General features: G+C 45.2%; 1 protein-coding gene across 2 annotated transcripts in view; it reads right to left on the bottom strand.

The window, feature by feature from the left end:
* Nucleotides 1-358: 358 nt before the first annotated feature.
* Nucleotides 359-26774, bottom strand: part of tmprss4a (transmembrane serine protease 4a) — a 50886-nt gene continuing 24470 nt past the window's right edge. The window contains exons 2-13 of one of the 2 annotated variants that reach the window (XM_078533048.1): nucleotides 24827-24911; nucleotides 22833-22943; nucleotides 21196-21348; nucleotides 20982-21111; nucleotides 19517-19618; nucleotides 17632-17672; nucleotides 16098-16257; nucleotides 15208-15377; nucleotides 13876-13971; nucleotides 10324-10466; nucleotides 5474-5623; nucleotides 359-2339 (exon numbers count right to left, since the gene is read on the bottom strand). In XM_078533048.1, the coding sequence (XP_078389174.1) occupies nucleotides 2328-2339; nucleotides 5474-5623; nucleotides 10324-10466; nucleotides 13876-13971; nucleotides 15208-15377; nucleotides 16098-16257; nucleotides 17632-17672; nucleotides 19517-19618; nucleotides 20982-21111; nucleotides 21196-21348; nucleotides 22833-22943; nucleotides 24827-24911 (1353 nt within the window). In that variant the 3' untranslated portion in view covers nucleotides 359-2327. The remainder of the gene's footprint in view (nucleotides 2340-5473; nucleotides 5624-10323; nucleotides 10467-13875; nucleotides 13972-15207; nucleotides 15378-16097; nucleotides 16258-17631; nucleotides 17673-19516; nucleotides 19619-20981; nucleotides 21112-21195; nucleotides 21349-22832; nucleotides 22944-24826; nucleotides 24912-26774) is intronic. The other variant, XM_078533049.1, reaches the window with a different exon arrangement.

Consider the following 26774-nt stretch of genomic DNA (forward strand, 5'->3'; position numbering starts at 1 on the left):
GACTTGTTGAGTGTTTCCAGCATTTTGTTTTTATTGTAAAATTAATGTATTAGGTTATCAGATTTCCAACACCAAACTGCAGTCTGTAAGTGGCTCAGTATTTCCAACCTGGGTAATTTGAAGGATTTTGTAGTGGCCGAAGGAGTGTGCCGAATTTTCCTCCTCACTCCTGGCCCCAATAGGGGTGGTTGGTCGGGGGTTGGGAGGGGGTGCGAGGGGAGCTGTCATACTCTCAGTTCCTTCCCCCTGCCCCTACCATCCCCCCAACTTCCCAAACACAGACGCAGGTTTACCCTGTAGGATGAAGAATTCTCCAATCTTCCCTTCATCGCAGACCCGCCATTTATTTACACAGATCTGAAAAAACGGTCAATTATTTATTTAAAAACCAATCTGAAAATTCAGGTACAAAGGCATAAAAAGGACAAAAAAAAATGTTGACACAATTTGGTTCCAGCATTCAAGGTCAAAACTTCAGTCACCTGATGTGTGAGGACCAAGAGAGAAAAAGCAGTGAATCGTGGAAGCCTTAAACCCTTGTCCTGGTGATAAGGGGAGCGTATCAGCACAATGAAAGAGAGTCAAGCACAAACCTGACAGCAACTGACCTTGTATCATCCCAAGGGGCATCAGTCAACAAACAATGAAAAATGGGGCAGTATCAGACTGGGCAGTGCCCTTCATTGTGCCAAATAGGCCCCATGTTCAACAGACATTTCTCATCCCCATTTTAGTGCATAATTTAATAAGAATATGTCCTTTACCTCAGTTTCACATCAATTGTAAGGAAGGATTGACCCTGGTTCAAGTATAGCTGCCTCAAAAAAACCAGAAAATATTCATTTCGAAAACTCTCCCTGCATTTTACTGAATGGAAAACATTCAAAAATCCATAAAATCATGTACAATACACGTGGCAATAATAATTGGCATAAAAACAAATTAGATTCACCCTGAGCCTATGAAATCATCAGGTTTATGCTCATTGGCATATTGTCAGTCCAGCTACACTCAACTGTTTCCTACACTGGCAGTCACCTCTAGAAATTGTACTGAAACCCAGCCCCGGCCTCCTCCCCACGTGAGATGACTTTGGCCGGCCTCAGTCCGAAACGACACCACCCAGTCCCCTCAATCTCACTTAGAATAGGTGCAATCGAAGGCTGGTGTAGGAAATGGACGGGGCCATAGAATTAATCTTCAGGCTGGGCAGAACGAAGAATCTTCCCTTGTGCACCCAACACATCCACACCTGGAAGGTCGTGCCCGATGGAAGGAGAAGCGCAGAACAAGGTTTACCCAGTCATGTCCCAGGTCTGGGATGGCTCATTGCTGACACCAACAAAAGGTGCCTGAAATGGGTTTGGGTGTCATTTCTGAACACTAACATTGCTCGTCTCCAGTGTATATCAAACACATAAAATATAGTTCTCTCTCTTTAGAGTAATGGGTTTGAAAGTTGGGGTCTGCTAAGAGATTCGAGGGGATGAGGGATCATCATAGCACAACAACATCCCAAAAAACTAGGCTCAGACAGAAAGCACGTTTCTCCCCCCAAACCCCTCGCCTCACTGCTTTATATATATTTTTTTTTTTAAAAAAGTGTAAACATACAAGTCTTATATACATTAAATGTAGTGGAGCAGGTTAATAAGACAAATAACAAATTGAAGATAAGGCACTGGCCTTCATATGTGTACCAATCAAACGTTCCTTTCCATAATCCGATTGTTGATTGGTCACCCTGAAATCTGCTGTGCAAAAATCTGGTTGTTATCCAAAAGTAGCCAATCAGAAAGAATCAAAAAAATCTAGTTGTCCAACTGGTCACTTTTGGTCGAAAAACGAAAGAGTTTTTTTTTCGGGGTGAGGGCACTTTTTCCACTTAGAAACGTGGAAGTTTGACCCACTGGGAGGTGCCTGGGTATGACTAACAATCGTGGCAGTCATTTCCTAAAAAAATAAGTTAGCAAACCCCACCCCCTCGTCCTTGACACATTTCAATATCGATGCCACTGTGATTGTAAACAATCTTCAAATTTAACACAGGTAGACAATTAAAAAAAGGTAACCATGAATCTCGGGCATTTGCCCAAATCTAGTGCCCAAGCTCCATTACAAGAGGGTTGCTGAGGCAGCCGGTATCTGGGATTTTTGTATTCTTGCATTGCAAACTGAACGGCAAAGGGCAAGACAACCAAAGCAATTCAAAGGCAAATCACTGGGTCCCTCCCAAGTCTTCAATAAAGTGCATGGAGTAAAGGTCTCCCACAAATCCAGGAAACTACGCCCAGGCCTGAGGTGGACTTCCACAAAACCTCTCGTCCTCACTGTTGCATCTAGAAAAAAAATATATAAAAATGCAATTTTTTTTTTTTTTTTACATACATGAACTTGCATTGCTATATTTAACAAGGCCAATTAAAGTATGCAAACCAAACACTGATGTTCATTTCCAGAGGAATAAAATTGAAATGTAGAGAAGTTAGTTAAGCTTGTATCAAGCTTTGGTTACATCATACTTCCAACACACGGTTCTGACTTCCATGTTATATAAAAGAGGCACTGGGGAAGGTGCAAAACAAAAAAATTGCAAGGATGATATCAGAACTGAAATGTTATAACCGTTGGGAAAGATTGAACAAGCTGGGACTCTTTTCTCTATAAAAGGTCTTTTAAACTATCACAGTGTTTGATTGGATGGATAGGGAGAATCACTTGTGGAGGATATAAACATAAAAGTGTCACAAATAGGGAATTCAGGAGAAATTTATTTACACAGTGTGGTTAGAATGTGGAGCTTGCTACCACAGGGGCTAGTTAAGGTACAGATACAGGATAAACATACGAGGGAGAAAGGAATAAAGGGTGCGCCAATAGGATGAGAAGAGGAGGGCTGGGAGGAGGCTCAGGTGGAATATAAGAACACTGGTACAGACTAGTGGGGCTGAATAGCCTGGCTCTGCGCTATAAATTCTATAATATGGAAATATTTCTACAAACTAGGAGGATAGGTCACTCAGCCCCTCAAGCTTGTTCTGCCATTCAACAAGATCATGGTTGATCTGACTGTAACCTCCACTCCACATTCCTGCCAACCCCCAACAAACAAAGGGGTGAAAGGTTATCAAGAATCTATCTAGCTCTTCCTTAAAAATAGTCAAAGACTCTGCCAGCACGTTCTTTTGAGGAAGAGAGTTCCCATTATCCGTCTTAAATGAGCGACCCCTTATTTTTAAACAGTGGCCCCTAGTTCTAGATTCCCCTCGCCTCACTGGGACAGGTGGTGTTTGAGGGGTTGGGTAGATGGGTTGTTTGGAGGTTTAGGCGCTCCCTCTGATGCCTCGACTTCACCTCTGCGTGCACCCGGCATTCTATATATAAACCACCCCCCCAGCCTCCGATTAGACTCCAGACTGTAACTCACCACAGGGTACCTATTATTCTATATATAAACCCTACAAACCTCTCAATTAGATCCCAGCATGTGATTCACTCCTGATTATCCAATTTATAAACTTTGGGGGAATTTATGGAGCCTACAAGAGTGTGAAACATGGTGTGCAGAGTGAATTCATTAGGCAGGGTGTGAAATCTCAGTTTCCCAATAGTGGGTTGAGAGGCAGAGATAAAGTCAGCAGGTGTGTCAAGCCTCATGCCACCCTATAACGGGCTCAGACTTTTAATATATTTGCATGCATGCATCAGTCTGTGGGTAAGGTCAGCAGTTTTCCTTGTTTAACTCTATGGCATATGGGAAGGGAGCAGGACAATGGCAGCTGGCATGGAGGCAAGGGTGAGTCAGTGGTGAGGGGGTTTATGGAGGGAGTAGAACAGGGATCCAGGAGAGGACAGAGGGTGGGGTTGGGGGCATGGAGGAGTGAAGTGGGAAAGGCGTCATGTCCTGAGGGGGAGTGGGGAGAGCATTCATTCAGTCAAGGTAAGAAAATGGAGGGGCTTAAAAAGGGAAGCATCAGTACTGTCAAAACGCGTGTCCATCTTCTCAGTGTTGACTGGCAGGGTCCTTACAGGACTTTGAGTTCACCAATGTTTCAGTTAGCCCTGCTGAGAGTGATCTCCTTTACCATGCACAGAAGGGAGTCCCAGCTGAGCCTGCAAGTTCATCCATGTCCCACAGGGTGGCGAGTACAACACTGGACACGAACATGAACATTCAATAAAGAGTAAAAAAAACCACAACATTGTAGAAGAAACAAAGAAGGAAATGTCGCTAATTCCCCTGTAACCTGCAATGTGTGCCGGTCATGAGGCGTGCCAGTACATTTAACTGTCTGACTAATCTAGTCTCAATAAATAACAATGATGCACACACACATGTAAAATGAAACCAATGTAATGTGAAATATTTACTAATGAAATTTAATTTTGAAGAAACACCCATGCCACCTTTGTACTCTTTTAAGTTTCATGCTAATGGCAAGGAGTTGTTCAGTAAAGTTTTGACAGTGATGCACAGCCTCCCCCTTTGACCAGAAGGCTCTTTTATAGCCTGCCCATACCTGCTGCATTGGCAGTCGACAGCAGGTTTCACCAATAAAAAGCTTCCCTCGCCATTGAACTGCCCGTGACCTGCATGCATGCCACCAGTACTTAATGGGAAACAGCAAAAGGGAGCGTGTAAGTGACGCACAGTCACGACGGCAGGATTGACACGGTTGTTTCTGCCTCTGTTTCTAAACACTAGGAGAGTCCTTCAAACATCCCATAATATAAATATCTGAAAGACTTGGAGTGTAGAGGGTAGATGGCAGTAAGCAGAGCTGTAGTGCCCTTGCTCTCCCAGTCTCTCTTGCTTATTGGTAGATTGATTTGCCGATCTCTAATCTAATTCAACTGACTTTCAGTTGAGTATTTTCCTCTTATACTTGTTCCATTCTTGATGCAGCCACTGGGTGGCAGGAAAGCACTATGAGGAAAGCATAGTCAACACGGTGGGGTGGCAGAGAGGGGACGAGAGAGAGAGAGAGAGAGAAAATGAGTGCGAGTGTCGGGGAAATACGAGTTTGTATTTTGATTGAGGAGTAGATAGTGATCAGGAGCAGGAATCCTGGCTGTTTATCTTTCCCTTGCTCCTTGGCCTTGGGTCAGTGAAGCTGATTGTGGGGTTTGCTGTCACCCAGACAGAGCACAAACCAGAGATGAAACCACTAAGTCTGAAAGGTACCAGTGTGTTGAGCGTATTAGGGGAATTCTCTAATAATTTGTCCCCTCCTTCATCATTTTACTAATTTCGTACTGAACACAATTTACAGAGAAAAGCAGAACAGTGGAGGGGTGTCTGAGTGTGATAGTGCGGAGTGTATGCTGGATGTTGTGTGCTGGGTGTAGTGGGAATCAGGGTGCTTGTTACTGAGTGTGGCGGAGAGTGAGGAGTGTACTGGGTATGGTGGGGGTGTGGGGGCAGTGTGGTGTGGTGGGACTGAGTTGGGAACAATGCCCCCCTCATACTTACACTCATGACATGGTAGATCCAATCAAGCAGTGCAGTCACATCACTGTAAACTCCCGGACGATTGGGACGGGCACATCCACTGCCCCAGCTCACGATCCCAATTTGCTGCCAGTGCCTAAAGTAGTAAACTAATGGGCCCCCACTGTCCCCCTGAAAAGAAACAGAATGGCAAATTCAACAGGCCATCTGATAGAACCTCACAAAGATGTCAGCATCACATACAAACATGTACGGCCGGAACATTTTTAAAAATTATTTGTACGTGGGATGTGAGCGTCGCTGGCTGGGCCAGCATTTATTGCCCATCCCTAATTGCCCTTGAGAACTGAGTGTCTTGCTAGGCCATTTGAGGGCATTTAAGAGTCAACCACATTGCTGTGGGTCTAGAGTCACATGTAAGTCAGACCAGGTAAGGATGGCAGATTTCTTTCCCTAAAAGGGCATTAGTGAACCAGATGGGTTTTTTCTGACAATTGACAATGGTTTCACGGCCGTCGTTAGACCTTTTTAATCCCAGGTTTTTCATTGAATTCAAATTTCACCATCTGCCATGGTGGGATTAGAACCTTGGTCCCAGAAGAATTACCCTGGGTATCTGGAGTACTAGTCCAGTGAAAATACTATTACCCCACCACTGCCTCCTCTGTAGCGGGAACAGGGGAGGCCAATCAGCCCCTTGAGCCTGTCCCATTGATCTAAGTTTAAGTGGCTTTTATGTATCTTAACTCCAGCAACTAGCCTTTGTTCCAAAATAGATTTCACTTAAAGTCCATTGGCTTCTTAATTCCAATGTGATTGCAAATTAATAGACTGCGGGAGCTACATTGAGGGAGCAAAAGTGTCTAAAAACTATCATACAAGGCAATGGGCCTAGTGCTGGAAAATGGGATTAGAATAGTTAGGTAAAAACAAAAAGCTAAAAGCTACTGCGGATGCTGGAAATCCAAAACAAAAACAGAATTACCTGGAAAAACTCAGCAGGTCTGGCAGCATCGGCGGGGAAGAAATCAGTTAACGTTTCGAGCCTTCATGGCCCTTCGGCAGAACTGAAGCATAGTTAGAAGAAGGGAGAAATATAAACTGGTTTAAGGTGGGTGGTGGGGGGTGGGGGGGGGAGGGGGGGAGAGACACATTGAGGGTGTGGTGATTGTGGAGATGAGCAGATAATCAAAAGATGTCACAGACAAAAGGGTCAAAGAGGTGTTGAAGGTGGTGACATTTGTCTGAGAAAAGTGCTAATTAAGAATGGAAGACAGGATATTCAAAGTACAGCTCTAGTGGGGGTGGGGTGGAAAGACTAACAAGGTTTTAGTTTAGATTTAAAAATAATGGAAATAGGTGGGGAAAGAAGAATCTATATAAATTATTGAAAAAAAAGGGGGGGGGGTGGGGGGAAGAAACAGGGTGGGGATGGGGGGAGTTTAAGATCTAAAGTTGTTGAATTCAATATTCAGCCCGGAAGGCTGTAAAGTGCCTAGTCGGAAGATGAGGTGCTGTTCCTCCAGTTTGCGTTGGGCTTCACTGGAACAATGCAGCAGGCCAAGGACAGACATGTGGGCAAGAGAACAGGGTGGAGTGTTAAAATGGCAAGCGACAGGGAGGTTTGGGTCTTTCTTGCGGACAGACCGCAGGTGTTCCGCAAAACGGTCGCCCAGTTTGCGTTTGGTCTCTCCAATGTAGAGGAGACCGCATTGGGAGCAACGAATGCAGTAGACTAAGTTAGGGGAAATACAAGTGAAATGCTGCTTCACTTGAAAGGAGTGTTTGGGCCCTTGGACGGTGAGGAGAGAGGAAGTGAAGGGGCAGGTGTTGCATCTTCTGCGTGGGCATGGGGAGGTGCCATAGGTGGGGGTTGAGGAGTAGGGGGTGATGGAGGAGTGGACCAGGGTGTCCCGGAGAGAACGATCCCTACGGAATGCCGTCAGGGGGGGTGAAGGGAAGATGTGTTTGGTGGTGGCATCATGCTGGAGTTGGCGGAAATGGCGGAGGATGATCCTTTGAATGCGGAGGCTGGTGGGGTGATAAGTGAGGACAAGTTCTGTTTGTCCTGGCAGACCGATCGTGTCAGCCTGTTCCTGCCCCATGGAACTCATTTCTCGTTACCTTGACTCCCTTCTCTCTCCTCTTGTCCAGTCCCTTCCCACCTACATCCGTGATTCCTCTGACACCTTATGTCACATCAACAATTTCCAGTTTCCTGGCCCCAACCGCTTCCTCTTCACCATGGATGTCCAATCCCTCTACACCTCCATCCCCCACCAGGATGATCTGAGGGCCCTTAGCTTCTTCCTTGAACAGAGGCCCCAACAATTCCCATCCACCACTACTCTCCTCCGTCTGGCTGAACTTGTTCTCACACTGAACAATTTCTCCTTTAACTCCTCTCACTTCCTCCAAATAAAAGGTGTGGCTATGGGTACCCGCATGGGCCCCAGCTATGCCTGTCTCTTTATGGGGTATGTGGAACATTCCTTGTTCCAGTCCTACTCCGGCCCCCTCCCACAACTCTTTCTCCGGTACATCGATGATTACTTCGGTGCTGCTTCATGCTCTCGTCGGGACCTGAAAAAATTTATTAATTTTGCTTCCAATCTCCACCCCTCCATCATCTTCACATGGTCCATCTTTGACACTTCTCTTCCCTTCCTTGACCTTTCTGTCTCAATTTCTGATGATAGACTGTCCACCAATATCCATTACAAGCCTACCGACTCCCACAGCTACCTCGACTACAGCTCCTCACACCCCGCTTCTTGTAAAGACTCCATCCCATTCTCTCAGTTCCTTCGCCTCCGTCGCATCTGTTCTGATGACGCTACCTTCAAAAACAGCTCCTCTGACATGTCCTCCTTCTTCCTTAACCCAGGTTTTCCATCCACGGTCGTTGACAGGGCCCTCAACCGTGTCCGGCTCATATCCCGCGCATCCTCCCTCACGCCTTCTCCTCCTTCCCAGAAACATGATAGGGTCCCCCTTGTCCTCACTTATCACCCCACCAGCCTCCGCATTCAAAGGATCATCCTCCGCCATTTCCGCCAACTCCAGCATGATGCCACCACCAAACACATCTTCCCTTCACCCCCCCTGACGGCATTCCGTAGGGATCGTTCTCTCCGGGACACCCTGGTCCACTCCTCCATCACCCCCTACTCCTCAACCCCCACTTATGGCACCTCCCCATGCCCACGCAGAAGATGCAACACCTTCCCCTTCACTTCCTCTCTCCTCACCGTCCAAGGGCCCAAACACTCCTTTCAAGTGAAGCAGCATTTCACTTGCATTTCCCCTAACTTAGTCTACTGCATTCGTTGCTCCCAATGCGGTCTCCTCTACATTGGAGAGACCAAACGCAAACTGGGCGACCGTTTTGCGGAACACCTGCGGTCTGTCCGCAAGAAAGACCCAAACCTCTCTGTCGCTTGCCATTTTAACACTCCACCCTGTTCTCTTGCCCACATGTCTGTCCTTGGCTTGCTGCATTGTTCCAGTGAAGCCCAACGCAAACTGGAGGAACAGCACCTCATCTTCCGACTAGGCACTTTACAGCCTTCCGGGCTGAATATTGAATTCAACAACTTTAGATCTTAAACTCCCCCTCCCCCCATCCCCACCCCGTTTCTTCCCCCCACCCCCCCCCCCTTTTTTTTCAATAATTTATATAGATTCTTCTTTCCCCACCTATTTCCATTATTTTTAAATCTAAACTAAAACCTTGTTAGTCTTTCCACCCCACCCCCACTAGAGCTGTACTTTGAATATCCTGTCTTCCATTCTTAATTAGCACTTTTCTCAGACAAATGTCACCACCTTCGACACCTCTTTGACCCTTTTGTCTGTGACATCTTTTGATTATCTGCTCATCTCCACAATCACCACACCCTCAATGTCTCTCTCTCCCACCCCCACCCCCCCCACCCCCCCACCCCACCCACCTTAAACCAATTTATATTTCACCCCTCTCCTAACTATGCTTCAGTTCTGCCGAAGGGCCATGAAGGCTCGAAACGTTAACTGATTTCTTCTCCGCCGATGCTGCCAGACCTGCTGAGTTTTTCCAGGTAATTCTGTTTTTGTTTTAGAATAGTTAGGTACTTGTTTGACTGGCGCAGACTCAATGTGCTGTAGGCCTCTATGACTCTATGACATTCAGTATTGCACTTGCAATTTCTCCCTCTTTTTCTGAAAGAGTTGGTATCTTTTTGGTTACAGTCCATGATGCCCAGGGCTAGCTCACTCAAGCGGCCATTCTAGAGTGATAACACTCTAGAGGGAGACGGTCAGCAGAGCACCGGGACAACGGTGTGAGGGGGGTATCACAGCCAGGCCCCATCCCACCCACAAATCAATTGGACATGCACCTGACAAATTTCCATCTAGACAAGAGAGAGTGACAGTGCATTTGGTAGGAGGTATAAGAGGGTCACTTACTGCATGGGGGCAAAAAAACAGCTAAATGCTGAGAGATGACCTGAAGGGTTTAAAACGATAAAGGGGTTCGATAAGGTAGAGACAGAGAAGATGATATTGCAGCTTACAGCGGAATTCAACACTAATCATTCTTACATTTTTGTTCCTAATGAATCTACTAAGTAATTCAGTAAAAACTTAGATGAGTTAAGGTGAAGACGACTTATATGGATCAAATATCCTGTTCACATGCTGTGGGCTTTATATGGTGTTCAAGCACAGAGACACTGGATCAATAACAGCATTGTTGGACCATCTTGTCTACTTTAGCAGTAAGTACAGTTTCTCCCACCACTGCTCCCTCAACTCAGAGCAGGACTCAAGGCCTCTCTGTATAACTTCCTTCCTCTTTCAGGGATCCGTCTCCAGGCCTATCCCCGTACCTGACATGCATCCACTTTGCCAGCCAGGTAACCCGCACACAGCATACGGTCAGTGATCTGCCCACCGTAATACTGTCTCCTGTTGCAAACGTTCCGTTCAATTACCGACACATTAGCCTGTTGAAGTATGGTTGACACTTTACCTGTTATACGTATAAAAAAACAAAATGGGAAAAAAAGATCAGAACAGGAGATTGCAATCAGTTAACAAAAACCCACACTGACAATTCGGTGCAGTACTGAGAGAGTTCCGCACTGTCGGGGTGCCATCTGACAGATGCGATGTTAAACCGACACCCTATCTGCCCTCTCAGATGGACATAAAAGATCCAACAGCACCATTCTGAAAAACAGGCGTGCTTTCCCCAGCCTCCTGGTCAATATTTATCCCACAGTCAACATCACCAAAAAAAAAATCTGCTCATTATCACATTGTTGTTTGTGGAACTTCTAAATTGGCTGCCATGTTTCCTACATTGCACAGTGACTACAACAAGCATTTCAAAACGATCTGTGCTCCTCCATAGAAAATAGGAGCAGGAGTAGGCCATTCGGCCCTTCGAGCCTGCTCCACCATTCATTATGATCATGGCTGATCATCCAACTCAATAGCCTGCTCCCGCTTTCTCCCCATACCCTTTGATCCCTTTCACCCCAAGAGCTATATCTAACTCCTTCTCGAAAACCTCAACTGCTTTCTGTTCTAACGAATTCCACAGGCTCACCACTCTCTGGGTGAAGAAATTTCTCCTCATCTCAGTCCTAAATGGTCTACCCCATATCCTCAGACTGTGACCCCTGGTTCTGGACTCCCCCACCATCAGGAACATCCTTCCTGCATCTACCCTGTCTAGCCCTGTTAGAGTTTTATAGGTTTCTATGAGATCCCCCCCTCATTCTTCTGAACTCCAGCAAATATAATCCTAATCGACCCAATCTCTCCTCATAAGTCAGTCCCGCCATCCCAGGAATCAGTCTGATAAACCTTTACTGCACTCCCTCTATAGCAAGAACACCCTTCCTCAGATAAGGAGACCAAAACTGGACACAATATTCCAGGTGTGGTCTCATCAAGGCCCTGTACAATTGCAGCAAGACATCCCCGTTCCTGTACTCGAATCCTCTGGCTAGGAAGGCCAACATACCATTTGCCTTCTTTACCACCTGCCGCACCTGCATGCTTACCTTCAGCGGCTGGTGTACGAGGACATCCAGGTCTCATTGCACATTCCCCCCTCTCAAGTTATAGCCATCCAGATAATAATCTGCCTTCCTGTTTTTGCTACCAAAACAGATAACCTCACATTTATCCACATTATACTGCATCTGCCATGCATTTGCCCACTCACACAGCTTGTCCAAATCACACTGAAGCATCTCTGCATCCTCCTCACAGCTCACCCTCCCACCCAGCTTTGTGTCATCTGCAAATTTGGAGATATTACATTCAGTTCCCTCATCTAAATCATTAATATATATTGTGAATAACTGGGGCCCCAGCACCAATCCCTGCGGTATCCCACTAGTCACTGCCTGCCATTCGGAAAAAGACCTGTTTATTCCTACTCTTTGTTTCCTGTCTGCCAACCAGTTTTCTATCCATCTCAATGCATTACCCCCAATCCTATGCACTTTAATTTTACACGCCAATCTCTTATGTGGGGTTTTGTCAAAAGCCTTCTGAAAGTCCAAATAAACCACATCCACTGGCTCCCCCTCATCAACTCTACTAGTTACATCCTCGAAAAATTCCGGTAGATTTGTCAAGCATGATTTCCCTTTCGTAAATCCATGCTGACTCTGCCCAATTCTGCCACTGTTTTCCACATGTTCAGCTATTAAATCTTTTATAATGGACTCTAGAATTTTCCCCACTACCGACGTCAGGCTGACTGATCTACAATTCCCTGTTTTCTCTCTGCCTACCTTTTTAAATAGTGGGGTTACATTAACTACCCTCCAATCTTTAGGAACTGTTCCAGAGTCTATAGAACCTCAGAAGATGACCACCAATGCATCCACTATTTCTAGGGCCACTTCCTTAAGTACTCTGGGATGTAGATTATCAGGCCCTGGGGATTTATCGGCCTTCAATCCCATCAATTTCCCCATCACCATTTCCCTACTGATTTCTATCAGTTCCTCCCTCTCACTAAACCCTGTGTTCCCCAACATTTCTGGTATGTTATTTGTGTCCTCCTTTGTGAAGACAGAACCAAAGTATATATTTAGTTGGTCAGCCATTTCTTTGTTCCCCATTATAAATGTCCCTGTTTCTGACCGTAAGGGACCTACATTTGTCTTCACCAATCTTTTTCTCTTCACCTACCTATAGAAACATTTAGTCAGTTTTTATGTTCCCTGCAAGATTACTCTCGTACTCTATTTTCCCCTTCTTAATCAATCCCTTGGTCCTCCTTTGCTGAATTCTAAACTGCTCCCAATCCTCAGGTCTGTTGTTTTTTCTGGCCAATTTGTATGCCTCTTCCTTGCATCTAATACTATCCCTAATTTCCCTTGTAAGCCATGGTTTGTCACCTTTCCACCATCTTCGAATAGATGACCTCACATCTAATAGTAACCACTGCGATACCTTCCATATTCTTTTGTGTAGCCCCAGCCAGTGACCCATGCCAACATTTTACTTTAGTGCCAGACAGGAATAAACAATTGTTGCAGTTCACCCATGCGCTCTTTGAACGTTTGCCGTTGCCTATCCACCTCATCCCTTTAAGTAACGTTTCCCAATCCATCATAGCCAACTCGCGCCTCATACCATCGTAGTTTGCTTTAAGATTCAGGACCTAAGTCTCAGAATCAACTACGTCACTCTCCATCTTGAAGAAGAATTCTATCATATTATGGTCGCTCATCCCCAAGGGGCCTCGCACAACTAGATTGCCAATTATTCCTTTCTCTTTACACAATACCAACTCCAACTCAGGTCTCTTGTATAACACTGATTTCCTTCACCCCACCATTCAGCTGCCTCAGTCAAAAGGCCAGAATTCTTTTCCTAAACCCCTCACTCTCTCCTCCTTTAAGACGCTTCTTAAAACCTACTTTCTTGGCCAACCTCCCCTTATAATGTTGCGGTGTCAAACTTTGTCTGATAACAAGCTTGTGAAATGCCTCGGGACATATTACTAGGTTAAAAGGCACTACATAAATGCAAGTTGTTGTTGTGCTTTCAAGCAGCCAATGGCCAGAGTTTGGGGGCGGGTGCTCATGTGACAAACCTTCCAGCATATGGCCGACCAGAATTGGCAACCCCACCATTTAGAAAAACCTCTTCTTCATAATTATTCTAGTTGGCGGATAAATCCCAAACTGAAATGCCAAAATCTGTTAAGTGTGACCAACTGGAGATTCCTGAGAAGTTATCGGTTAACGAGAGTTTAACACTTCACTGCCACAGCTCCCCAAGACCAAATACTGCCCACAAGGACACAAAGTTCAGTACCCCTGGAGCAGAGCCTAGAGAAACCCCTCTTTTTCCACCATCTTCGAATAGATGATCTCACATCTAACGGTAACCACTGCGATACTTACCATATTCTTTCCTGTAGCCCCAGCCAGTGACCCAGGCCAACATGTTCTTTCGAATTGGAGAGTCGTAGTTGGGTAAACAAACAGGACGGATGTAATCTTGAACAAAAAAAATATGGGAGAAGAATTATTCAATAGGAAGAGATCAAGTTCATAGCAAGATAAATGATTGTAGGCTCAGGGGTACCATCTTATCTTGGACAGAACCAAGTGTGATCTGGGTCAGATAAAGGCAGAAAAAAATCAGCCTTTTTTTTTTAAAAAAAAACCAAATTCTCAGGATGTGAATGTCACTGACAAGGTCAGCGTTTATTGTCCAACTGTAATTACCCCTGAGCAGGTGGTGGTGGTGAGCTGCCTACAACTGAGTGGCTTCCGAGGCCATTTCAGAGGGCAGTTAAAAGTCTGCCACATGGTGGCGGCTCTGGAGTCACATGTAGGTCAAACCGGGTAAAGACGGCAGATTTCCATCCCAGAAGGACATGATGAGATTAGCATCCAGTGGCGGGATTTGAACATGTGTCTCCAGAGCATTAGTCTAGGCTGGATTGCCAGTCAAGTAGCATTATCACTGTTATTGTACCCCAGTCTAATAAAACCAATATCTAAATGACCAAGAGAGTGTATAAAGCTTTTCGGGGAAACTCTCTCCTTTCCTAAGTCCTTGTCCCATACGTAGGGTAAGTTTGCTTCATTAGCAGGTATCCTGTTCCGGGTCCCAGCCAGTACAGGACGGGCCAAGATTCCTCCTCCAGCCTGTGTTAACCTCAGCCAGGTTGGTAGTAGCAAGTGGCACATCAATATAACCGCGCCCCAGTGAGAGCCAGTGCGCGCGGAGCCCGCGCCCCAGTGAGAGCCAGTGCGCGCGGAGCCCGCGCCCCAGTGAGAGCCAGTGCGCGCGGAGCCCGCGCCCCAGTGAGAGCCAGTGTGTATGGGACCCGTACCCCAGTGAGAGTCAGTGTGTGTGGGACCCGTACCCCAATGAGAGTCAGTGTGTGTGGGACCCGTACCCCAGTGAGAGTCAGTGTGTGTGGGACCCGTACTCCAATGAGTCAGTGTGTGTGGAGCCCGCGCCCCAGAGAGAGTCAGTGCGCGTGGAGCCCGCGCCCCAGTGAGAGCCAGTGTGCGTGGAGCCCACGCCCCAGTGAGAGCCAGTGCCAGAGTCAGAGAGGGATAAACCTGCAGGACAGCAAGGGAGAATTTTGCAGAATGCTGCACTGAGACAACTGTTTTTAGTGGGGAAGGTTTCAGCAGGGAGGGGTTATCAGCTAGTTAAAAGTCAAATGCAGTTCATAAGTTAACAGCGCTCACTTTTGTACTCAGGCTGGGCCTTACCTGTGAAAGGTAAAGGTGTTCTCACTTTAATGAGCGCAATGTCGTAGTCACTGTTCTGTGGGTTGTAGTTTGTATTTGTGACAATTTTCACAATAGAAAAGCTTCTTCCTCCAGAGTAGAGGGTCTCACTCCCAGCAAACGCCCTCCAGCTTGCAATCTGATGATACTCCCTGGAATAAACAACTCCAATCAGTAAATGGTTCCAAAAAGCAAAACAGTTTAAATGGTTATTTTGACATTGGGACTGATGAGACAGTATAGAGAGAGCTTTACTCTGTATCTAACCCCGTGCTGCACCTGTCCTGGGAGTGTTTGATGGGGACAGTGTAGAGAGAGCTTTACTCTGTATCTAACCCCGTGCTGTACCTGTCCTGGGAGTGTTTGATGGGGACAGTGTAGAGGGAGCTTTACTCTGTATCTAACCCCGTGCTGTACCTGTCCTGGGAGTGTTTGATGGGGACAGTGTAGAGGGAGCTTTACTCTGTATCTAACCCCGTGCTGTACCTGTCCTGGGAGTGTTTGATGGGGATAGTGTAGAGGGAGCTTTACTCTGTATCTAACCCCGTGCTGTACCTGCCGTGGGAGTGTTTGATGGGGACAGTGTGGAGGGAGCTTTACTCTGTATCTAACCCCGTGCTGTACCTGCCCTGAGTGTTTGATGGGAAGAGTATAGAGGGAGATTTACACTGTATCTAACCCCGTGCTGTACCTGTCCTGGGAGTGTTTGATGGGGACAGCATGGACAGAATGATTGATGGGATATGGGGGTGGAGTGGAGCAACAGTCAATCAATTGGGAGGCAAGGTGCGATGTTGGGGTGGGGTGGTGGGGGGGTATGGTGGAGGAAGCAGGGTGATGGGGACGGAGAGCATAATTGCTTAGGCACTTACTCTGGGAAACAGTGTGCAGCAGTCATGATCCACTGGGAATTGATTATGCTCCCGCCACACAGATGCTGTTTTTTGTATTGGAGGCTGACCTGCCAGGGCCATTCATCGATACTGGCGTCCATACCGCCCACAATCCGGTCACTGGCAGTCCGTTCACAGCCTGAAACATTGAGACAAAACATCCAATAGGTTTTTCCTCCCTTCCAGTTGGAACAGAACACAATTCTTCAGGATTATCTAAAAATCCAAACTAATCATTGGAACATCAGAATGCGTAGGAGCAGGAAAAACCTTGTCCAGCTGCCCTTTCTCCCTTTATTGATTAATACGAGAGAAAGCAGAAATGTGGCCAATTGTCTTTTGACTCAAGTTCATTTATTTTCCTGAAAACGGATTCGACAACATTTATCCTGTTTCGAAGAGGCACCATTACCTCATTTGGACCAGTCGTATAAACACTGCGGCTACAAGAGCAGGTCAGAGGCTGAGAATTCGGCAGAGAGCAACTCACCTCCTGACTCCCCAAAGCCTGTCCACCATCTACAAGGCACAAGTCAAGAATGTGATGGAATATTCTCCACTTGCCTGGATGAGTGCAGCTCCAACAACACTCAAGAAACTTGACAACATCCAGGACTAAGCCGCCCGCTTGTTTGGCACCTCATCCACCACCTTAAACATTCACTCCCTCCACCACCAATACACAGTGGCAGCAGTGTGTGTACCTTCTACAAGATGCACTGCAACAACTCACCATGGCTCCTTCAACAGCACCTTCCAAACCCACGACCTCTACCACCTAGAAAAGCAAGGACAGCAGGCGCCTGGGAACACCACCATCTCCAAGCTGTTGTCTAAGTCACCAACTATCCTGGCTTGGAAATATCTGGCTGCCCCTTCATCAGCACTGGGTCAAAAACCTGTTAACTGGCTAGCCATCAGCACTGTGGGTGTACTTTCACCACACAGACTGCAGTGGTTCAAGGTGGCAGTGCACCACAACCTTCTCAAGGGCAAATATGGATGGGCAATGACCAGCCTACCATGACATCAGCATCTTGTGAATGAAAATACAAAAATAAAACACAGGGAGGGATGAAGTGAGTCGCACCAAAACTGTTATTGCAGCTCAATGAGTGCACAAAACTTTATAAAGAAACATTTGTCAGAAAATGATGGTGAGTGTGGCATTAAGTGTACTGAAGAAGCCAAGTTAAGGAGAGTGACCAAATAGTGATGGTTAGACAGAACCCTAGGAACTAAAACAACAATATGAACATCCAAGAAGTCCATGGGTCAGTTGACTCATTGATAAGAGATGGATCACCGTGTTTCATCAACAACTCCATCATTGCATCTTGCCTCTACCAGGCTGGTAGAAGGAGGAGAGCAAGATGGACTTTGTCTTTCTAAGTCTTACAAATTCCTATCTTCCTATCCTATTTTCCACTAGAAAACTGTTCAGTAACTTTACCAAATGCACAGACTCTGAAGAATTCAAATTGAAAAATGTTAAAGGAATATATGAACTTACGTGCACAGACCAAAGAGACAATCTTCTCGGAGTAGCAAAACCTGAACAAAAAGTAAAAGGAAACAATGGTTCAGGGGGCCAGTTTATTTTGCAGCTAAGCCTTAACTTTATGTAAGATTTAATTTTGTCTTCCGGTGTTAGGATGATGACCGAGCGCCAGGGAGAGATAATTAAATGCTGCAATGATACAGACAGTTAATTGAGAAAGCTTACAGCAACATTCCTGATTTTAGATTGCAAGTTATTTAATATCTGGAGAATTCTTTGGATAAGTTCTTGTGATCTCATGCCAGCAACCACAAAAACTCTGGCCATGTGTTTGATATAGGCCCGGATATCTGTTTAAAATCATGAAGGATTTTGATATAGAGTAGATAAAGAGAAACTACTTCTGGTCTCTGAAGACCAATATCCAGAGGGCACAGATTTAGTGATTGGCAAAAGACCCAGTGGTGATGAGTAAAAGCATCTTAAATGAAATACGTGGTTAGTGTTTAGAACGGATAAAGCAATGGGAGCGGATTCTATAATAACTTTCAAAAGGGAATTGTATGAATACTTGAAGGAGAAAAACTGTAGGGATATGGGGAAGGCCAGAAAAATGGGATTAACTGGATTACTCTTCAAAAGTGCTGGCAAAGACCCGATGGGCTGAGTGGTCTCCACCTGTGTTGTGCTATTCTACAATCCTGGGATGAAACCCCCCCCCCAAAATCCCATATAAATTCATCTGGGACAATCTCAAAATTCAAACGTGACATGACCCAATTGTCCAAGACGAGAACAAATCCAAAAAATAAATGAATAAATCCTCCATGATTTTAAACACAAATCCAGGCTTATATCAAACACAAAGCAAATTTCTTCAAGGGAACAGGATGTTTGCTGTGAGGAGTGTCATACTGGTGCAGTAAGGGCTGTCTTCCTGAGATTGGGGATCGGATTAGGAATTGCAACTCTCCAGTGCTCAAGAATTACAGATTAATCTCCTGAACACTGCTACACAAGCAAAACCAGCAAAGAAGTCACAGGAATATTTAAAAATATTATGCGAGATTTTCTTTTATCATCATCTTTAAATGCTTTCATTAATTATAACTGAGCACATTCAAGAAAGAAATTGATAAATTTTTGGATATTAGGGGCGTCAAGGGGTATGGAGAGAAAGCGGGATTATGGCGTTGAGATAGAGGATCAGCCGCGATCATATTGAATAGCGGAGCAGGCTCGAAGGGCCGAATGGCCTACTCCCAGTTTCTATGTTTTTATGAAAATATTGGAGATGGGATAAAAGGTTTGTTGGGCTGAAAGTTAAGTATTATCTAATCAGAAGATTGGGAATAAGAGCTTTTCAATTAGCATAGGAAGGCAAGGCTAAGTGAATTTTCCACCTGTTACAAAACCTGTCCAATTTTTATTGACCTCAAAAAGAATGAGAATCAGGCAGGTTCTATAAAAGGAAGCCGATCTCCTCCCTCAGATCAAGGAACAAACTACTCCACTTGACCTCCACGCAATTGTTCAAAGTACCTCATACCATCAGAACATGTTTGCAAAGCTTAGTCCAGGTCTGAATTGTAAATGGCTTGTTCCCAGAATTTACAGGAGGTTCACAAATAAAGATGTGAACCTCCACTTGGGCCCCATTCCCAAAACCAGATTTCTTAATCTCTGGAACGTAGAGGCAAATTCCATTTGCAAATCAGAATCTAACCTACCTCAACAAAGAAATCCCATCTACTCCCATAACCAGCGCCAAACCTTGCCCTGCTTTAAGACACAAGTGAACCCCATCACCAAGGATTGATAAGCCTACTCATCATCACCTCTGCTACACATCAGTTCATTGAGCAATATAGAGTTACCGTAACCAAATTCTACTCACCCTTCGATTAACGTATCTTGAATGGAGGTAGGGCTGGTGACTTTGTTGATTATCTTGTGCGAGGGCCAAAGATTAATTTCCACGGGACTACCTACAGGGTGGCTGCAGAGCAATAACACTGGTTAAATAAACCCTTCCAAGTATAGTCAGTGTGCCATAGCCACTATGGTATTGTTTGCAGAAGCTGCCTGTCATGTTTTTACAATCCAGGATCCAACTTGATGTTGTTTAACAAAGTTACTGATGCTTGGAAGCCAACACTACAAACTCAGGAACAGTGTGACATGCTGCTTGAGGCTGGTTTTTGCAGAGCTATGTTGCCGCTTGGTGTAGTGAGGGTGGGTGAGTGGGGGAGAAAAGGGGGTGGCGGGTGGAAAGTTTGGGGACCCAATTTGCATCTCCCTGTTGCCCAGCTTCTGCAGCCTTTCCTCCTAACTCAGTTTTCTAATGCCAGTTCCTTGTGTACAGTCACCCTTTACTGTCTCCTCTCCAATGCCTGGGGATCTATGGTTCCCAGTGCTGTACCCAGTAGTGCAAGAGAAGTTGAACCAGCATTCTGTACAAACTCTATCATCCCCTTTCATTTGTGCTTGATCTCGAGTTATAGAGCCCAAGATCCTACATGTTCCCTTTACTGCTGTCATGCACTGTGCCAAAGTCTTCATTGATCTACCCACCAGGTTCCTCAGCCCTTGCTCCAGAGTCTTGACGACGACGATGACATCATCATCATTTATTCTGCAACATGACTACCTACATTAAACATCTGTCGCTTGTCAACTCTAATTTATCCTGGTCTTTCTGTATTCAATCAGATTGTCCCTGGTATGCCGCACCTCCCAGGTTGGCTTCACTTGCAAGAGGTATGTAACAGCTGGGTTCGGTCTGCCTGTTGAAGTGAATGTTAATGATTGAGATCTTCTAGTGCCCTTCAGCACCACTAGAAAAAAATCTCAGCTGCTCACCCATCTTGTTACAGGACCACGCTGCACATGACATGTCCACCGGATTTGAGGTGCTTTTAGATGCACCAAGACGAAGCACTGTATAAGTGCAAAGCTTTCCTCCAGCCTTGGCTATACGGACTCCAACTTGTGGCCCAATCAATAAAACGTAGGGTAAGTGGAGGAGAGAAAGAGTGAGAAAGACTAATACAGCTCCATTCATGACCTCAGGATGTCCAAGTGCAAGAGTCAATAAAATATTTTAAATTTCAGTCAAAGTCATAATGTTTGCGCACAGCACGACCACACAAAAGCAACAAGTTAAATTAGAAGATTAAGTGATGTCAGTTGAGGGATAAAGTTTGGTTCAGGGCATCAAGGGTTAAGCCCCCTGCTCTTCTTCAAAGTAAAAGCCGTGGGATATCTTTTATATCCGCCTCTGAGGTCAAGTGGGGGCTGGGTTTAATGTCTCACCCGAAAGGCATTGGGAGAGAAGCAGATTTGAAGATTCTTTACTGTACCTGGAGTAACCTAGCTGGCTGCATGCTACTTCTGCAAGTTTAGGTCTCCAGCTGTCGTAACACACGCTCGTCCATTTCTGGGTTTTTGAATCTTTCACTTGTAGAATGGAGTCGAGCCCATATACACGCACTGAAAGGGAACGTAACAGGCTGTCACTGTCCCATTGGATGAAGGATAACATTAAAAACACACAGAAGACGACTCTTTGCTTACCTGGGAATTGCCCTCGGAATGTGACGTTTATCACACACTGAAGCTCATCTTCACCTTCGGAACAATCCAAGATTCCATTGCACTGCAAATCGCGAGGAATGAACTTAAAGGTTTTTGAACAGAAGTAATAATATGTGTCGATGGCAACCTTCACTGCAAAGGGAGACAATGGTGCAGGTTAAACATCAGCTGGCTTGTGGCTGCACCAGTATTGGTCCATGGGCAGCTCTCCTTAATGTTGTCGACTCAGATGAAAATAACGTCCAGTAACTTATTTAAGAAGGAACACAGTTGAATTAGAAGCAGTCCAGAGAAGGTTCACATGACTGATTCCTGGGATGAGGGGGTTATCCCAGAAGGAAAGGTTGGGCAGGTTGGGCCTGTATCCTTTGGAGTTTAGAAGGTTGAGGAGTGATCTTATTGAAACATAAGATTCTGGAGGGGAGATCTTTTTTCTCTCAGAAGTCATGAGTCTGTGGAATTCTCTTCCCCAGAGAACAGTGAAGGCTGGGTCATTGAATATTTTTAAGATTGAATTAGACAGATTCTTGATTGACAAGAGAGTCAAAGGGTACAGAGGTAGGAAAGAAAGTGGAGTGGAGGCCACAATCTTATTGAATGGCAGAGCTGGCTCAAAGGGCCAAATGGCCTACTCCTTGCTCCTAATTCATAGGTTAGATAATGATTCGCCATCATGAACCTGCACAATGAGCTTGAATGAGACATTCAGGCCATGGGAGGTTTTGCAGGAGTCCCAGACTGGGAGGTAGCTGAACTTCAAGCCCTTGATGACATCTGATAAGGAGATGAGAGCAACACCAGAAATCAATTCACTGCCTTGGACTCAGAGGAGTGGGGGGGCACCTAGCCAGGATTCCTTCTTCCAGTTACTTTCCAGTGCAGGCAAACAGCAACAAGTACAGGATAGGGAATAACTATTTCACCTGGATATGGAAGATCTTTGTTGCTGGTCTCATGTTCTGACCTTTTCTTTAGATTTTGCTCATTTCAGAGAAACAGTGGCTGGAAACAGGGTGGAATTCCTAAGCCCTCTTGGACTAAACTCATCACTTCACACCATTATAACTGACAACCTTCCATACAAGGTTAATAACGACTCCTATCTCAGCTAAAGAACTGAAAATCCCATCATCTATACCAATTTCAGGACTCAAATCCTAAGAGGTGATAAAAGGTGATCAAAGGAGTTGATAGATCAATGGAGTGGAGGTAGAGATCAACCAGATCTAATTAAATGGCAGAACAGGCTCAAGGGGATGAATGGCCTCCTCCTTTTACTGTGTTCCAGTGACAGGAGCAGATTTCAGCTGGACTTGGCATCCCTGGGTGGGCAAGGGGGTGAGAATTTCTTTGTTTAAATCCACACCAATGCCGATCATTATCCTATTGGAAAATGCACTTCTGTGTTGGTGGGAACCAGGCAGGGGTTAGATCAGATGATGCCCCACATGGACTATTATCCAGTGGACGTTTGTTGGCCCACACTCGCCTGTGAGCAACAGAAGAGGAGACACAGGACCACAACCCAGCATTTCAAACAGGGGACTGGAGAGAAAGTAGAGCACGAGGAGGAGGAATACTTTATACTAACTTTTTGAACAGGAAAAACAACTTACCAAAATAAATGGCGACTCCAAGAATTGCTATAACTGCAAGGACTATCAGCACAGTTATAATTATCTTCTTTTTTGACATTTTGCTTCTGCATGGAAATCTGGCAGCCATTTCTGGAGATTAGAAAATATTATTTGTGTGGGGGTCATTGATCTATCCCAACATCCGCTGACTGGAGAGAAGGAAAGAGTTGGAACTGAGTGCTCGAGCTGCTAACTGGACGTGTTGCTGGGGTGCATCTCAACACTTCTAGAAATGTGTTTGTGGAAACAAGGGCCTTGGGCATTGGTAAAAAAACTTTCAAATGCTTTAAATAAAAAGGACAAAGCCACAATATTCTTCCCCCTCAAAGGAAGAACAGAGTTGTGGGGGAAGTGGCAACAAATTCCTTGACGTTTCTCCAAGAGGAGGAGGAGGAGGAAGGTGAGTGCCTCAGCTTCAGAAAAGGAAAATCAGAAGAAGAAAAAATAAACTTGCATTTACATAGTGCCTGACACAGCCTCAGGGTGTCCCAGAGTGCTTTTCAGCCAATTTAAGCGCTTTGGAAGTGTAGTCACTGTTGTAGCCAATTTGTGCACAGAAGTCTCCAACAGACAACAATGTAATAATGACCAGATCATCCATTTTAGTGATATCACTTGTGGGATAAATATTAACCAGGATACCAGGGAGACTCTGCTCTTTGAAATACTGCCATGTGATCTTATACATCCACCTGAGGTGGCAGACGGAGCCTCAGTTTGTCATCTTTTCGGAGAGTCTGCACTCAGTACAGCACTGGGAATGTCAGCCTAGATTTTGTTAAGTCTCTGGGCCCACAGCAATATGACTCAGAGGCAAGAATTCTATGAGTGACAGCACAGCTTATAGACCTTGGCATGCTCATATGATGTGTAATGACTCATGGACGACGACAGCAAGTCCCTTGTTCTTGAGACAATGTTATTTTAGAAAATGAAAAGCTCTTATTAAGATGTCAGACTTAGGACTAAATTGAAGTCTCACAAGTGAAATGACATGCACCGACATCACATGTTCCTGGGATATAGTGAACAGGTCTCTAATGAGAGGTAGACATGCTCTCCTGCTATTTGTTAAAGGAATAATTTGACCCTCTATCCATTTATTTTCCCAAATGCTCTCCTTTCCTAAAAAGGCGGTGATATCTAAGATCCAGTCTGACAGATGTCATCCCTTACTGCAGCTTCATTTTATTCTGAATGAATGTCTGATTTGGTCCAATTATAATGTACCTTCACAAATCATACAGAAGCAATCATACAGGTTAACAAGATCATATTTTTAAAAATGACCAACAGCATGAACGTTTATTCCTAGAGAGAAGAAATTTAAAGCAGAAAAGTAATGGTGAATTTGCGTCGAACCTTGGTTAGACCATACTTGGATGAACTGTGCAGAAATAGCTTTACCCATGGATTGGTGAGAATGCGGAACTTGTTGCCAAGTGGAGTAATTGAGGCAAATCACATAGCTGCACTTTAAGGGGAAGCTGGACAAACACATGAGAATGAAAGGATATGTTGATGGAGTGAGATGAGAGAGGGGTGGGAGGAGGCTCATGTGTAGCATGAACATCAACATGGATCCACTGGGCTCAATGGCCTTTCTCAGTGCTGCAAATTCTATGCAAAACAAAACTCTGGGTTATTTGCCCAATTATGCCTTTTCCCCTTTGCCCCTCTGCCCTCCAGAATCCCAGCAGTAATGGGTCCATCATGCCCATAGTTTATTTGATCATTCTGTCCCTTTCTCCTTAAATCCCATTTCCAACCAGGAATCTCTCCAGGTCCTTTGTGAAGGGGTTCAGCAGCTTAGCCTCAACTTCTTTACTAAATCTAAAGGTGGAGCCTGAAGAGGATAAACAACTTCTCTCAATGAAGTACAAAGCAAAGAGAGTTTCAGGTCCAAACAAATCCCCCGGTGGCACATGGGATGATATGAAAGTTTGAATATGTAGAAGAGTTGGTGTTTAAACCTGGATCCGCTGGAATAGTTGGACGCGAAGGTTTGAGGCTAACAAACTCATCCGTCTCCTCCCTTGATGTCACGCTCTCCCGTGCCTGAAAAAAGGTATTCAAGAGGACACAGTCAAAAAAACTTTCCAGTGTCAACTGGAACACAACAAAATCTGACTCAGGGACTGCCTGGAGTTGGCCGAGTGCGTCAATGCTAACACCACGTACAGTTCATAGTAGGAAGATAAAAGGATGGGAAAATACTGAAAAGCTGGAGAGCGGAAACAAAACTAAAGGGTTAGAAAAGCTCAGCAAGTCTGGTGGCATCTGTGGAGAGAGAAACAAGAGTTAACATCGAGTCCGTAGGACTCTTCTTCAGAGAGGGAAGATTGCTGATCGGGTGAGGTGAAGTACAGTGGAAGGAAGCTTGTGTGGAGCATAAAGACTGGCATGGACCAGCCCAGCCAAGTGGTCCCTTTGAGGAAAATGCGCCATGAAATTCACCAGGTTCAATAGGTCAACACATTCAGGGTCCCTGCGAGTTCCTTTAGGAGTATGAGAAGTCTGATAATCTCCACAATATATGTCAAGCTTCTGTATGCAGCAATGATGGCTCAAGTTTCAAGTTCAAAGCTCTTTTGGTTACAGCTACCTATGAATATGTTTTCCATAAGCTGGGTCATCTCAGTTAAAATCCTTAACGTCACATTGACTTAACACTGTATGTGTAAGGGTGTAAGGTAAGATCCCAGGGATCATGAGTTCAAATCCCACAATAAGAAAGTCAATAAATCTGGTCATTTAAGGACAATTGTTATGACTGTTGGTAAAGGCTGAGTTGTTTAAATCCCAGAGGGAAACATGAACAACTGTCATAATCTATATCTTCAATTGGTTTGAGATGCAGCTCTGAAATCAGAAAAAAACCAAGCCTCAAAAGGTTTTTTATATAAGTGAAATTAAACATTAATTAATTTATCAAGGAATTAAACACATATATATGTCTACAAATTACTACCATAATAACTTCTAAACAAGTCCCCAAATTATTCACTCCAGGTAAACCCTCACCCAGGCAACAACAACCCATAAGGGAGAATTTTCCCCCCATCGGGCGGGCTGAGTGGGAGCGAGCGTGGGCAGGCGCGCTGCCGATCACCGTCCACGATCAGCTGCGTGCTGCCATTTTACGTGGGCGGGCCAACTGAGGCCTGCCCAGTGTGACACGTACCTGGAAGCGCTCAGCGCTACCTGTGCGGGTGGTGGTGGGGTGGAGGAGGAGGGAGAGTCAGGGCCTGCGCTCTTTTGCTCACGCGCGCAAAAGAGCACAGAAATCTCCTTGAGGCATGCTCCAAACGTATTTAAAGACAGTGTCACATGAGCTGGGACAGGCTTATGAATTTTAATGAAAATTTTTATTCAATTTATAAATCCTTCATGAAACCTCATCCCGCCCATGGATGAGGTTTCATGAGAAATGTGAAGGCCGCCTGGGCTCTTTGCCTGCCCCCCACCAACCTTAAGATTGGACGAGCAGCCCTGACAATGACTTTAATCAGGTGATTAATGGCCTTGACAGGCCTTTGACAGGTCGGCAGGCGCGCAGCCAACTCCAGAGCACGCCTAAGCTGAAAATTGGAATGTCATGCGGTGATGTCAGGGCGCACGCCAACACGCATCAATTTACACGTTAGCCTTCCCCCGCATGCCGAACGCAAGATTCAGCCCATAGACTTTAAACAGACAGCAGGCAAAGCACATTTTATCTTACGATTTCAAAATAAAGTTCCTTTCAATTTGTTTCCTTTTCAGACAGTAGTCGGGTTTACAGGCTGCTTAGATATTACATACCTCTGACCTGCACTCTCAAACTCCTCTCGGGTTATACCTAGCCTTCCCTTTGAATGTAAGTTCTCATTGCATCGCTAGGTCTTTGAACTCCACCTCTTCTAACAATAAAACCCCTTT

The sequence above is a fragment of the Cetorhinus maximus genome, chromosome 2, assembly GCF_964194155.1.
Source record: "Cetorhinus maximus chromosome 2, sCetMax3.hap1.1, whole genome shotgun sequence".
Classification (NCBI taxonomy): domain Eukaryota; kingdom Metazoa; phylum Chordata; class Chondrichthyes; order Lamniformes; family Cetorhinidae; genus Cetorhinus; species Cetorhinus maximus.